Raw genomic sequence first — 14,400 nt, 5'->3', positions numbered from 1 at the left:
GCTGCTTAGCAACAGCATTATGATGTTACCTTTGGTCTGGTTATTAATATCCCTGTTGTGCCTGCTCAGCGATGATGTGTGCTGCCTGCCGATGTTATGGAAGCTGGTGCTAGTGGGACTCGAGGCCTGAGGGGGGAGAATGTGACACGTCACATAAATGATGACTGACAGCGAGTGAGACGCCTCTCTGACATAAAATAGACCGCTCCGAGACAGAAGCGTCCTTCTGCAGAGAAAAGGAAAATCAAAGACAACGGGACGGCGCGTGTCATAATCGCTTGTTTATTCGTAGTATTCCTTTAGACATGAAATAAAGAAAAAACGATTTTCTTTACAAAACATCTGTGTGAAGTGTTGTGCAAAAAGGGAGTACAGAGAGAACATGTGGGCTGTCACACCACACCCAGGCCAGAACAGCAGAAGTAAACAGAGAAGATCGGGGCAGAGACGACTCACGTAGTGCAAGAAGTGCCAGTAGTATTAAAAGTAGTGGTGTGTGTTAGTTATCAGCGGTGGGTAATAACTCCAACCCCACTTGACTAAGCCTTCTTAAAGATGCTGGTAACGTGTAAACCAAAGGCTTGTCCCGTCTGCCTCTCTCACACCCCGACTCCCTCTGGAGTGGTCTTACAGCCACTGACAGGATACAGTAGAGGTGACTGATTTAACAGCCTTACCACAACATAACCCCGAAGGTTACCAACATAGAGCTTTGTCCTTCATCTGCTGCTGTCATGGATTCACTCGTGTACTCCTACCTGTGCCACAGACTTGATTAATGTAATGGTTATACACCCTCTCTTACAAATAGAGCACACTCAGCACTCCTAATGCTACCCAACGTCACCTAGAAAACCTGGAAGTTCGACTTTTATTATCACTTTCAATACATACCTGTCACATATCTCCAACACGTGAGCATATCATAGGCCAGTGAGTGGTGCAAACAGCTTTCTTGAATATCCTTCCCATTAAGAAAAAGGTGCCATTAGGAGTGTCTTCAAATGAGAGAATACAGGTCAACTATCCAGTACACGTTTTAGGCACTAAACAAAGAAAAAAGTCACTCAAATATCTAAAAGTTACAATATCTTTTACAATATGTTGTGGCATTAAACATTCATACTCATGACTTCAACACAGCACACGTTGCAAGACGATTTAAGCCGGCACGTGAATACCTCACAACGGACGGATGAGCGCACAAGACGTGGAGCTGTGTCCTTCTGTACAAACGGCTTGTGCATAGGTTCAACACGCACAAACACTCGGTTGTAAATCATCACACTTAGACATATGTGCACAAACGCTGGAACAGAAAAAGCCCAAACACACAATGATGGCAACAGTAAAACATCACTCATCTGGTCACAGACACAACTTTCGGACAATAAGAGCCTGTTTTCATGTTGTGGGCATGCTGCAGTCGGTGCTTTCAGTGGCATAGGTTAAACATTTGAATACAATATGTAAATACAGTGAGAGGTGCCGTATGCTGTGAGTATAGTCAGGTTGTAATGCAATAAATGCAGATAATTGATCTCAAAAGATCTAATAAAGTCTCGATGGATTTTTACAATATTTGGTTCTTAAATTAGTTTAAGACGTTTGTGAATATTAGTTTATATAGTACTGTATGTGTATATATTTTATATTCTGGATTTAAGGTTGGTGAGAGATTGTAATTAGTTTTCTTCTTTATTATCAAGTATAATACAATAACCATTCTATACACTAGGAACATTCAGCCTTTAGAGGGTTAAACCGGCGTACACATGCAATATTTACAAGGCTGGAATGTGTGTGTGTGTGTATCTATGAAGAACATTGTCTGAATTGGATTGTGGTTATTTCAGACTTTTTCTATTAAAATGCATTTGTTAATGTGTAAAACATCACACCAGCTGATAATGTTTGTCCATTTCACATGAAAGCCTCTTAATTTGATCTCTTTTTTATATATTATATTCAATGATCTTAGTGTCAAATACTTCATCTAAACATATCTTCTAATCATCTGGCTTCTTAAAATGCTGATGTTTTGCCTGACATCAATTTATTAAGACAGCAGAGCAACCCAGAAAGGCGGGTTGGTTGTAGATGCATCTACCTCTCACTATGTCTGTCAATGTCTACTTATTAAAAATTAGTTTTGGAGATGTCAGTGGTTTCTCAGTGGTCGGTAAAAACACGAGGTAGAGACGTGCATTTAGTAACACAAAAATGAATCTGCACACCTCTGTCCAAGAGTTTCAACTCGGTCTGATTTGTGTTGACTGAACATCCACATTGATGATGTCGTGGCATTGATGAAGACCTCTTTGCAGTATTTTGGAGCCATTTAAGATGCAAGGCATTAATGTTCAAGCTTGTGCCAACCGCCAGAAGGCCAAAGACCCAGACGCTGTCAACTCAACCAAAAATATCTAGTTTAAACACAAAATCATGACCCTAACCTCTGGTGAAGCCTGTGTACTCAAGAAGTTAGGAATGGTGCCGAGCAAAGGAAAAGAGAGGAAGGAGGAAGGAGAGAAGGGGAGGATCATTGAAGGAACAACGTACACAGGAACAAGGGAACGAGATGGAAGAACGGAGGATAATTAAAGGAATTCAACGCAAGCATTTTCACGTAGGCAGATGTACAGCAGGAACACGGTGGTCCCATTAAGTGCCGGAGTTGCTGCTGGCAAGAGTTTGCTATTAAACTAAAGAAATAATGTGTTTTATAGAGCCACGGGGAAATCCAGATCAAAGGCAGTAAAGTGGTTGATCCAGACTTCAGGGATCAGTCTGCAAAACACATTTAATCATCTGAGATATCCACTGGGAGGCTAAAAAATAGAAGGGTTAGTAGTATTAGTTTATGTTCTCGTAAAGTCACGTTTAACAAATATTTTTTCTACGTGTGATGATGCAGATGTAACTGAAGCGTATGACACCCATACGTCAGCGATATGTACAGTGTGGGATCAGGAGGACTTTCATTTCCAATTTGTAGATGTCCAATCTAAAGTGTTGAGATGACATTGGCTGAACATTGCATGCATTTAGTCTTTTCTATCCACATGCTGATGAGAGGAACGAGCATTTTAAATGGTAGTTAAGGTCAAATAAGGAATTCTAGAATATTCCTGTTTTAAAGAAATGCTGTGAACCTTTCTGGATACCTCACTATGTTAGACATTTTGCAAAAGAATTCATTTGCAGTCCATTTTTCTATAAAGTTACCATAAAACTGCAAGTGTTACACAACTTCAATGTTTAACAATCAACAAGCCGCATTTGTTACGTGAAGATTTTTGGATTAGAGCGTCTCAAATGTTATGTGTTAGTTGGTGAGTGCGATACTGTTATCAAAGTATTACTGTGTTCAGGCATTAAACATGTTAAAGTCTTTGCCCAAATTTCAGTGGTTTCTTCATTATTTGGGGGCCGGGGGGGGTCGACCGTCTCCAGAAGTGTTAGACGGAGAAGATCTCCAGGGCGTTCCTCTGGTTATCGCGGGCACAGTCCTCAAGTGGTGGTGGTTGGATCCTCAGCCACGGTGTCGTCTTTGCTCGCCTCCAGCGCAGGACCACTGGATTTCTGCTCTACTTCGGGGGTCTTCGGGGGGGCTGCTTTTGGAGCTCCGATAACATCATGATCTGGGCTTGATTTGGAATCCGGGCCTGGCTCAGGTGTACCGTTGGTGATAGGCTCCGGTGTGGTTGGTTTGGGGGACTCAGGTTTGGGTGTCAGAGCGCTCTTACTTTCCGGTGTGGGAGTGGTGGCTTTAGGAGTGGCTGGTTTCGGCTCTAGGCTCGGGCTGGATGCAGGCTTTGGATCAGCTGGACTCAGACCAGCCTTGGGCTCAGGGCTCGAGGCTGGGCTGAGCTTAACATCTGCTGGTTTGGGCACGTCCAACTGTGCTTCCACTGGCTGATCGGGGGTTTTCTTGGTCTCCGGTGCAGGGCAGGCTTTAGTTTTAACTTCTGGACTGGAATTAATTTCCACAGCTGGAGGAGCGCTTGGCGTGGACTCAGCGGCTGTGGCAGACGGTGGACTTGGTTTGGGTGGTTCAGAGTCAACTGAGATGCTTACGGCCACGGAGTCAAGGTTTTGATCAGGGGCATCAGTGTCAGTGTCTAGTGGGAGGGCGGTGTTGAAGCCGACTCCGGAGTCACTGGTGTCTAGGTCACCGACCCCAACCTCTTTAGAGGAAACCTCCAGACCCTGAGGTTCACAAACAACAAGGTATGGCATGAATAGTTTTATAGCGCCAACAGGAAGTGCTTTCCAGGAGACAAGAACGTATGTTTAGACAAGATAGAACAGACACACAAGGCAATAGAAAGGGAGCATATATATATATAGGATGTAAAAAGAGTAAACAAAACTGAAGGTAATAATAAGATAAAATTGAATTAAACAGGAGAATAAACATCACAGCTCAGCGACAGGGCAGTGCAAGAATAAATAGTTCCAAATGAAATGAAATAAGAGGCAGAGGCAAAGGGAAACGTGTCAAGCCTTGTTTTAAAAGAACTGAAATTTGGAGCAGATCTCAGGTCTTCTGGGAGTTTGTTAAAAATATTTGGGGCAGATAAAGTGCATCCCTAATATAGTTTTGACTCGGGGTACAGTAAGCAGGCCCGTCCCAGAAGACCTGAGAGGTCTGGAGGAATCATCACATAGCAGCAGATCAAAATCGAGGTTTGGACCTCAACCATTCGGTGCTTTATAAACCATATTATAAAAACAATTATCTGTTACACAGGAGGCCACTGCAAAGATCTGAGACCTGGACTGATGGGATCCACTTTCTTGGTCTTAGTGAGGACTCTAGCAGCAGCGTTCTGAATAAGCTGCAGCTGTCTAAACGCAGAAAACAGTATGAAATGGAGACATTATTAAATCCTCTCAAACACTCAGTTTTAAGAAGGAAATATTCAAAACCCTTACTTTAATATCCACCTCAGTGCTCTGAGATTTCTCTGTATTGTCTGCCTGGGAGGGCTTGGTCTCCTCACTGAGTTTGGTGATGTTCTTGACCACCTGCACACAGAAAAAAACAGTTTCATTCATAATATTCAGACACACATCATCACCATTGTCTTCTCATTGTCGTTTGCATATTGGTTCCTCCGACCTGTCGGAAGGCCTCTCCTTCATCCTCTTTGCCAGAATTCTGGGCAATCTTCTTCAAGTCAGCAGCCCTCTTGGCCCTCTTCTTCACTTTGATCAGGCAGGACAGCAGACAGACCAGCAGAAGGAAGACCAGCAGGCCCATCAGGGCAATGATGGCCACATACAGGGACTCCAGCTTGTAGGCTGCATGGAGATAAGGCGGGAAAGGGAAGAGAAAGATGGGAGTGGGAGAGTAAATATTTCAACTGACCCGTTATTGATAGTCTAATACAGAAGACAAAAGAAAGGGATTATTCTTTCTTTCTGAGCCACACAACAATGATTATTGTTTTAATACCACCCTTTGACAGCAGCCATAACAATATAAACCGATTGTTTATTCAATGTTTCAACTGTCCCATCCTTACGTTGTAGTTCCAGGTAGATGCTGGACACAGTAAATCCCAGTATGTCAGTAATTTTGAACTGGCCCCGGTCTGTAGGCTTGATATGATCCAGATAAACCAATGAACCCTCCGTAGAGAGACGTTCCTCCAGACCCAGCTCGGTTCTGGCCTGTAAAAGACAGACATCATACACTTAACTCAAAAAAATGAACCGCAAAGATACATACAACATGAATGAATGATGCAATATAGAAAAAGACGTAAACACCAACTATAAGCGTTAAAATTTAGAGTTAAATTAAAGGCACACACTAGAAAAAGTCTAAATGGATTTGTCAGACATCCCATAGGTCTGTATATGTTGTTATATATATGTGCATAATTCTTAACCACAACAGTGGTGGGATAATTAAAAAAATCATTACACTGGTAAATTCCCCTCTGTCCAGCAGCAGACGGGGTGTGGGGTCATAATCCGGGCTGTAGTAAAGGTGGACCAAGGAGCTGTTGAGGATCAGGTTGATCTTCAGTCGTTTACCGAGTGGCAAGGTCACAAAGTGTTGGTGCTCTGCGAAGGAGACGGACAAAGAGAGGAGGAGGTACAATAAATACACCATTTTAACTGCACTGTTCACGGCCCCACGGTTCATCTAAAAGGCATTAGCCTGCTTGAGCCCATTAACGGTTGTGTCTTTAAAAAGCCATGATGTCGACAAAGAGCGTCCTTACAAGAAGAAAGGAAACAACAGCGTCCAGATTGAAGGTGCCGACCGTTTGAAACAGGTCAAGCACGGAAGAAGAAAAGATATCCGTCCTCATTCGGGCTCTCACCTCTGACGTTGAGACACTCCTTCCTTTGGATGTTGCCTTCAGCGTCTCTGATGGTGTAGCTCCCTTCGTCTGCACCCGTGACCGCCCTGAGGGTGACGTGGCGCTCGTTGACGCTCATTCGACCCTGGTAGCCGTCCCTGGACATCCCTGTGCTGGTGAGCAGCACCAGAGCAGGTCTGTAGCAGGAGAAAGTCAGAGAGGATGAACATTGGAAAAGGCCATCACTGATTCTGTTGGGTTAAAATGTCCGTGTCATTTGGCTGGCTCTACTTAGAGGTCTGGTTGGCCTCCACAGCACTGGGCCTGTACTCCAGGGTGATGGGAGGAGTGATGCCTGACAGCGGAACATGGTAGTTGTCTCCATATTTAATGATCTGCTCGTTGGAACAATCTAGAAGATGAAAACAGGGTGGTTAACGGTTTGTTCTTGAGTCAATGGAAGCAACACGGTTATTCAAAGAGGAAAGGAATTGAATTCTTCCTTAGTGAAGGAAAAAATCAAGTTGACGAGCGGGAAAAAAAAGGACATATGGGAGTGAAGAAGAGGGAGGAAGAGGGAATAGCTTGACAGAAAGGGGGACAGAGTGTCACGAAAAGAGCACTGATCCAAAATTATCAGGCAGCTGAAATGAAAGGGTAGGAATACAAAATAGAGGGAAAGGCAGCGAAGACAAGATAAAGACAGCAGGGAGGAAGGAGAGAGGAGTGGGTTGGTGGTTAAAGAGCTGCATAATTATTGCCTGGCTTCTTCTCCGGCATGCTCACACACACACACACACACACACACACATTGCTCCCTCCATATCGCACATCCCTCGTATATTGCTACGCTACAGTCGCCTTTATCCACGCTGGGTTTGAGCCCACCTCCTCCTCCTCTCATGTGTGTGTGTGTGTGTGTGTGTATCCAATCTCATCAGAGCTGCTGCAACTTGTAACCCTCTGAGGAGAAACAGGATGTGTAACCCAGACGTTTATCTGGCTGCTGACTGCATGATTAAAGCAGGAGAAGAGGCAGCACCTACACCACCACAGCTCTGACTCTAGATCAGGAGACATATTCTTCATCCTGGGGTTGAGGTCGTCATCCAGTTGTGAAGGAAGTATTTTAGATACTGAAACTTAAATCTAAGTAACTATACCGCAATGTGAACACACTCCATCATAAGTAAAAGTCCAACATTTGAGAGCATTGAAGTATTATCAGAAAAATGTATTTTAAGAATCAAAAGTATACAATGAGGAAAAGGGTTATAGGATTAAATATCATATTATTGGATTATTATTGTCATGAAACCTACAACATAACAATTAATTTAGCTGTAAATGTTGTCAAGTCAAAAGTATCTCATATTTCAGAGATTAAGTTACATTCCACCACTGAAGTAGCACTTTTATTAAAAATGCTGCTATTTGAAACTAGAGCTGAAACGAGAGACGAATACTGTATTAGTCCATCAATTATTATATATTATTTCAAGCAAATATAACACTTTTTGCTTTTGGACCAGACAAAGCAAGTATTAATGTCAAAAACAAGATCTCTGCAAAATTGTGATCGATATGTTTTCCCTGTTTTGTGACATTGTTCTGACTCAACAGTATAAATTAATTTAGTTGAAGTAGATTATTCAATAATGAAAATATTCATTCTTGATGGTATGATTCATAAAATGAAAAACATCCCCAAATTAAAACAACAATTGCATTTTTTTATTAATTTAAAGATTCCACAAAAGCAAAAACTCTAATTCTTTAAATAGAGAAATGCTTATTTTGGATTTAAATGATATGTTGCTGGTCTGTATTGTATCGACAGTGCAATTGATAGGTCTATTAATGTATAAGAACCCCCACTGGTGACATTTAGTTTCCCAGATTAGGTCGTCCAAAAGGTATCGAAATAATTAGAAGATGTTAATAAGAGTTTTGAGTTGAAGTCCAGTTCTGCTGTGAGAGTGAAACATGTTCATCACCATTCCTCGTGTAACACGCACTCCTTTGATCCCGTACCTCGGACAATAAGCGTGAGGCGTCTGACGTCGTCTGGCTTCTCTGGATTCTTCACGGTGTACACGCCCTCGTCTCCCTCGCCCACGGCGTCTATAATGAGGTGGCTGAGGTGGCGGTTGAGTTTGGCCCGACTGTTGACCACGATGCCGCCGCGCATCAGGAACACGTCGCCCAGCCGCGGAGTCGACCTGTTCCAGAACATGACCTCCAACGCGAGTGAGGGCAGCATGATGTGGAAATCCTCCCCGTAGAACAAGGTGAAGGATTCCTCTTTAGCTGGATGACATATATGATGGACAAGGAGGAGGAGTTGAACACATCGGAGGGCAGGGAAAGTTCATCATTTATAATAGATGAGTGACACACTTAGAAAGAAATGTACGTCTTACCGGTCACAGGCGCAGAAAGAGCTGGAAGAGAGGATGAGAGAAAAGTAAAAACAGATATGACTTTTTTTATCATCAGTGTCTTTTATCTCTCTATTAAAATCAAGTAGTACTTTTGTTTTATACACCTTTTCTCACGTGCTCTTCTGGATTACTAGTGTCTATTTTTTATTTCATTTTTTTCCTCGTTTTTTTTCTATTTCTTGGGAGTTGTTCCTGATCCGATGTGAGGTCAAAGGTCAGGGATGTCGTATGTGTACAGATTGTAAAGCCCTCTGAGGCAAATTTGTAATTTGTGATTGTGGGCTATACAAAATAAACTGAATTGAAATTGAAATTATCCAGCACATTTAAACTGAAAGTAAACTGTGTGATAAAGCAGTGCTTCCTGAGCAATTCATGAAGTGTTATGATCAGACATTGGTGGGAAAAGACAACATTTCCATATTTCCAGATCTCTGCGAGAGGCAGCAGCCTCACGCGTGTTTCTGAACTCACCTGTGGAGAGCAGCAGGCTGAACGCGATCACACTGACTGTCGCCATCCTGACTGATTGTTGTGAGCCTAGAAAGAGACAAGGAGGACGTGTGGGTTAACAGAGTGGTGAAGCGTCCACTGAGGCCCAAACAGTGAACGTCACACTCATGCAGAGCATTGAGAGTGTTGCTTTTGATTGGAAGTGTCAGTTTGTCTTCATACCAGATTTAGATTATTGTCACATTTGAATATTGGCTGAAAATACAATCACAGCCTTCTGGCTCAAATCATGCAGATCACCCTCAAATTGTATCATTGTTCTTTCGATCTGTGTCTCTATTGGTAATCTGTTCATCGGTGACACAGATTTCCTGCTGTCATATTAGCACAAACACTCACACACACCATCTCGACACAGGTAAAACAACACCAAAAATGTCTCCTCGCTTTACTATCAAGAGAAAAACTGTAAAATAATGAATAATAAAGCCACTGCAGCCAATAAAGAATACATTGACACATTATTCTTACGTGCTTCCTCGTTCAGTGGTGTCACTGGCAGTATATTAATCTAAGGTATAACATATTCCTCACAGTATAAATCTCTTTGCTACAGAGACTCGAAAAAATCTATTCTGCAGCACTGTTGCTTTAAAATGTCTTCCGGAGACATCCAGAGCAGAAAGAGGGAACAGCATCATTTCAACCAGCAGCTTTCTGCAGAATCCTGATCGATCGCAGCGCTGAGTTGGATATTGATGATGTGAACGTCTCTCTTCTGCACTCGGACACCACAGGAAACACATCAAGGGGTTGAGGCAAAATAAACTCTCCCGTGGTTTTCATATACCGGGAGGGGAGCAGGAGGAAATACCTGCAGTGCTCACAGTCAGCATGCAGCCAAGGTTATCGATACGCCTCAAAACTGTCCTTACTATGGGAACGTATACAGCCTTATGATAATGAAATGCATATGCTTCATTATTCATACATTGCAGACGTCTTTCTGTCGTCTCTTCCTCTATAAGTTATTTAAAGTGGATTGGATTAAGAAATGCATTAGGCTATCGAATCGCACTAAAGATCTAAAATAAAACTCCCCGAAGATAATCTTGTCGTCCCTGTAAATACAATTCAGAGCATTGTCTGGAGGTTATTATTGGACTTCAGAGGATAAAGAAACAGCCCCATGATACAACTTTGGTTTAGAAATCAAAGGACAGTGTCAAGATAACATGACACCTGCACTCAATTTATACCCTGAACATGAGAAGGTTTATGGGTCAAAGTTAGTGTTGTTAAAAAGCCATAACAACAGGCATTTATGTCCTAAAGGGGCCATTTAAGTGGATGTGCATGTTTACCAGGGCCACCTGGCAGTGGCTCACTGGCAAGACTTGTCTATTGATTATGTGCCTGATTTTAAACACAGAATAATTCATGAATCTTGAGATAATTAGAATCACGGGTTTTGAGTGACGACTGCTGCGCTGGCCGAGTTCCCAACAGCAAATGTCCAGAACGAGAAGCGCCGCGGCGACAACACACTTCCTACAGCACATTAGGACGGCTTAATTGCAACACCGGGGAGGGGGGTTACGATGATGAGGCAACACATCAAGAGAGTTTGTGCAGAAGAGATTTTGCTGCGGTTTTCATTCGCTACGCCCAGGAGGGAACTTGGAGGGAACACCTGCAGTGCTCACAGTCACACCTTACAGCAGATAATAAACATGCAGGACAGATTAAAGCGTCTCATTGTAACACAGGAGACACCAGGAGACACCAGGAGACACCCCATTCCTGCTGGATATGACGAAGCATTCAGCCATCTTCACGCTGTGTATCAGCCTCTGTTTGACTGCTGTCTGTCTGTCTTTGAGCAAACGACATCTGAACATATTTCTTAAAGAGCAGCAGCAGAGAGGACATGTTCTCTTATTGTTTAATATTTAAAAAGTTTGCATCCAATCTGACAAAAGTTGAAAGTTGCTGATTCACAGAAGGCTTCACAGCCCTTTGCACTGTCTGCATCATCTGCACAGCAGACTCAGCACACTCAAGGGCCAAACGCCCAACGATTTTATTGTATTTGAAACCAAATATGCAACAAAGCTGCGTCACACAGAACAATGTCTCTTGGCAAACAAACATGTGTTGTCCTTTGCACCAGTCCCTGTGTGTTGAACACTGCAATTGTATTACTGCAGTCCCCATCCTTGTTCCAGGAATGGATTTGCTTTCTTCTCTGTATTTCAACATGCATGTGAGGCCATAACTTCCAACTGTAAAACGGACTGTTGACCCCTGTAGCCATCCACGTTTAATTAATGCAGCATTCTGAGATGTAAGTTGGCTCGAAAGAAGGGGAGAAGTGAACCGTGTCCATCTGTTTGTCACAGCAGCCAATCTGGTGTTTCTTCACAAGATCTGTGAGGCAAATAAAAACTAAAAGCCTCTCTCCTTCATTTGTGTGTGAATGTGTGTATTTGAGGCCAGAGCTGAGGCCTCAATGAGCTCCAACATGCAAGCACACGAAAACATATGCAATAAGCTATATTATAACTGGCTTATTCACACACTGCCCTCTGGGCTGTCTCCCATGGACACAGACGAGTATGCCATCTGCTATCGCTCCATGGCTTTCCCTCCCTTCACTTAGCCTCAAGTCTTAATTTTACCTCACTTGACTCTCAACATTCTTCCCTCTCTTCTTCCATTTCCTCACATCAGTCACCATTCTCACGTCTCAAAGTATTACTTTCTGCCACCGTTACGACCTTGTCCAAGCCTCCCTGTCCTCTTCTGTTGCCTCTCATAACTTTATGCACCTCTGATGTACAGCTCTGCATCATCTCTCGCTTTCTGTCCACCACACTTTATCTTCTCAGTATGGATCTTCGCAACCCAAACCCTACGCTGCTGATCTCGTGACACCTCTCTCATTTACTCTTTTCTGATCGCTCTCTATTTGATCATGTCTCGTAAATTTTTTCCTCCTCCTTATATTATATAACCCAAGCCAGTGCATCCAACTCTGAAATCAAAGCCAGTGCCTGTGTTCCTTCGAACTCCAGCCTCCCTACTTACTGGAAGGACAGACTGGTCTTTGTACGTGTGGTTTAAAGAGGCGGAAATGCCTTCAATGACTGCAGATGTGGGGTCCCTACAAAGCCACCTCTGTGTCTTTACCCTTCATCATTTCGCTTTCCTTTGCACTTTACTCCTTTTCTTTGCATAAGTGATGAGGAGAAATGGCTCTACGTGATGATGAGGCGGCATGCGAGAAGGGATTCTAACAGCACTCGACATTTATAAATTATGAGGCATCAAAAAAGGGGGGGGGGGATCGCTGCACCGAGAGACAAATGTGGAAAATGGCAGGAAGTTTTAAAAAGTTCAAAGATGCAGTTTCCCTTTGCTAACATGAGATGACTTCAACATTCTATTTTCTTCCACTCTGATTATCCCAAATGCCCAAACTGGTACCGTCTGCATCACAAGAGCACACATCACATTTTAGAAATGATGCATGGCTCAAACCAGCAGAATATGTTGTCGAGACAAAATAAAAGAAAATGACATTTCTGAAGTGTATGGGAGAGAGCCTGTAGCGGCTGGCACATATTTCCCTCCAAAGCTGCATGGCTGCAGTGAACTAGAGGAGAAGACAGGGTTTCCACCATATTGGCTGCACCTGTCAGATTCATTGACCTCTGTGGACGTGAGGGAGGAGAGGGGGAGCTGTGTACAGCATTGACAAAGATGCAAAAAACAAGAGCACAGGAGAAGGAGAATGTGCTGTTGGTAAAAGATGAGATTATCATCGAGCCATTGCACTCATGGGCTTCGGCCTCCGTGCAGCTGGTCACTTTCTGAGCAGCATCACTGCAGGCGGAGGCAGCGCAGCATCAGGCTGGCGCATCCTCTCAGATAATGGATGCTTTTAAGCTTTTAAGTGTTAACTGTACTGGAAATATCGACTACTGACATGACCTCCTTAAATGAAGAGACGGCAGCCTCAGGAGATAAGATATATGAATTAAAAATAATTAAGCTTTTTTTTTCTATAATAGAAATAATGCAGGTCGTGATAAGTTTTCTTCTTCTTCCATGTTTCAGACTAATGACCAGCATAGATTGAACATAGACTAACCTGGTTTTCTTAATGTAAGCCGGTAAAAAAAACGGTAGTCTAATAAGACACATCTGACATCATTCTGCATCATACAAAAAAAACATGCGTTATATTTACTCTCATATAGGAAGACTGACTAATGTAATGAAATTAACCCAAAATATACAATAATGGCGAAGCCGGCTCCATCCCGGGACCGCCCCGGTACACGGTGCCGGGATTAACACACGTCTATATAGTCCGATGTATAAATATATATACGCATTTATAAACCTTTCCTCATTGACAATAATGTCTAGTTGGGGACAAACCTCACAGATGTAGGTCTGTCCAGTCCCCTCCGAGCCAGGATAGTCGATTAAGCGCATCAACCAAAAACCTGCAGAATTTAACCCGTCGCGCACCCGTCAGATTCAGGACACGCATCCAGCCGCACATGCATGATCCGGGAGGAAAAGCGGCGCAGTGCAGCTCACCTACCGTCAACGGGCCGGTCGCAGCAGCGGTGCGGTCCGCGGAGACGTCGGGATGATTTCAGAGGAATAAATCTGGACGTGGCCCGTGTCCTCCCTTCGTCGTCTCCTTCTCTTCCAACCTCGCCCCCCTGAAGATCTGCACTTCACGACTCGGGCTCAACATTCGGAAGGTGTTGAGAATAAATCGGGCTCTGCTCTCTCTCTCTCGGAGCCACTCGACAAGTGTCGGCAAACACCGGCCAACCTTCGCCCCCTGAAAGACACCTATATGGTGATCCGACAGCGAGGAGGGGGTTTATTCCACGAGATGTACCACAGGCGAGCTCCAGAGGAAGATGCTGATTCAGCACAAAGTTATGCGCCAATAAACAAATTAAAGCCATGACATGATGGCCAAAGAGGGTGATAATGCGTTCGGATTAAACTACATGGATGCTCTAATGCATTGCTTCCCATCACATCACATTTCATTTTCCACAAAAACAAGAGCATTAAATAATGACTTGAAAAAAATGAATATCATGGAATTCAGCCAATAAGATACCAGAAATAAAATAACTAAAATC

At 43.3% G+C, this 14,400-nt stretch overlaps 1 protein-coding gene across 3 annotated transcripts; it reads right to left on the bottom strand.

The window, feature by feature from the left end:
- Positions 1-266: 266 nt before the first annotated feature.
- On the bottom strand, positions 267-14,077 carry si:dkeyp-77h1.4 (uncharacterized). Of its 3 annotated transcripts, XM_056445082.1 has the most exons (12): positions 13,839-14,077; positions 9,242-9,307; positions 8,747-8,767; positions 8,358-8,633; positions 6,615-6,735; positions 6,345-6,520; positions 5,939-6,081; positions 5,535-5,682; positions 5,129-5,310; positions 4,942-5,034; positions 4,781-4,854; positions 4,129-4,212 (listed from the first exon to the last, which is right to left on the bottom strand). In XM_056445082.1, exons 2-11 carry the CDS (start codon positions 9,285-9,287, stop codon positions 4,822-4,824), a joined length of 1,239 nt encoding a protein of 412 aa, XP_056301057.1. In that variant the 5' UTR covers positions 9,288-9,307; positions 13,839-14,077; the 3' UTR covers positions 4,129-4,212; positions 4,781-4,821. The 3 variants fall into 3 exon arrangements, with proteins under 3 accessions (XP_056301056.1, XP_056301055.1, XP_056301057.1); XM_056445081.1 differs by lacking the exon at positions 4,781-4,854 and having other exon boundaries at positions 267-4,212; positions 13,835-14,073; XM_056445080.1 differs by lacking the exon at positions 4,781-4,854 and having other exon boundaries at positions 267-4,212; positions 13,839-14,073.
- Between the last annotated feature and the right edge of the window lie 323 nt (positions 14,078-14,400).

Source organism: Pseudoliparis swirei, chromosome 22 (genome assembly GCF_029220125.1).
Source record: "Pseudoliparis swirei isolate HS2019 ecotype Mariana Trench chromosome 22, NWPU_hadal_v1, whole genome shotgun sequence".
NCBI classification, from domain to species: Eukaryota; Metazoa; Chordata; class Actinopteri; order Perciformes; family Liparidae; genus Pseudoliparis; species Pseudoliparis swirei.
The sequence above is the reverse complement of the archived record's forward strand: the minus strand, read 5'-3'. Positions and strand labels throughout refer to the sequence as shown.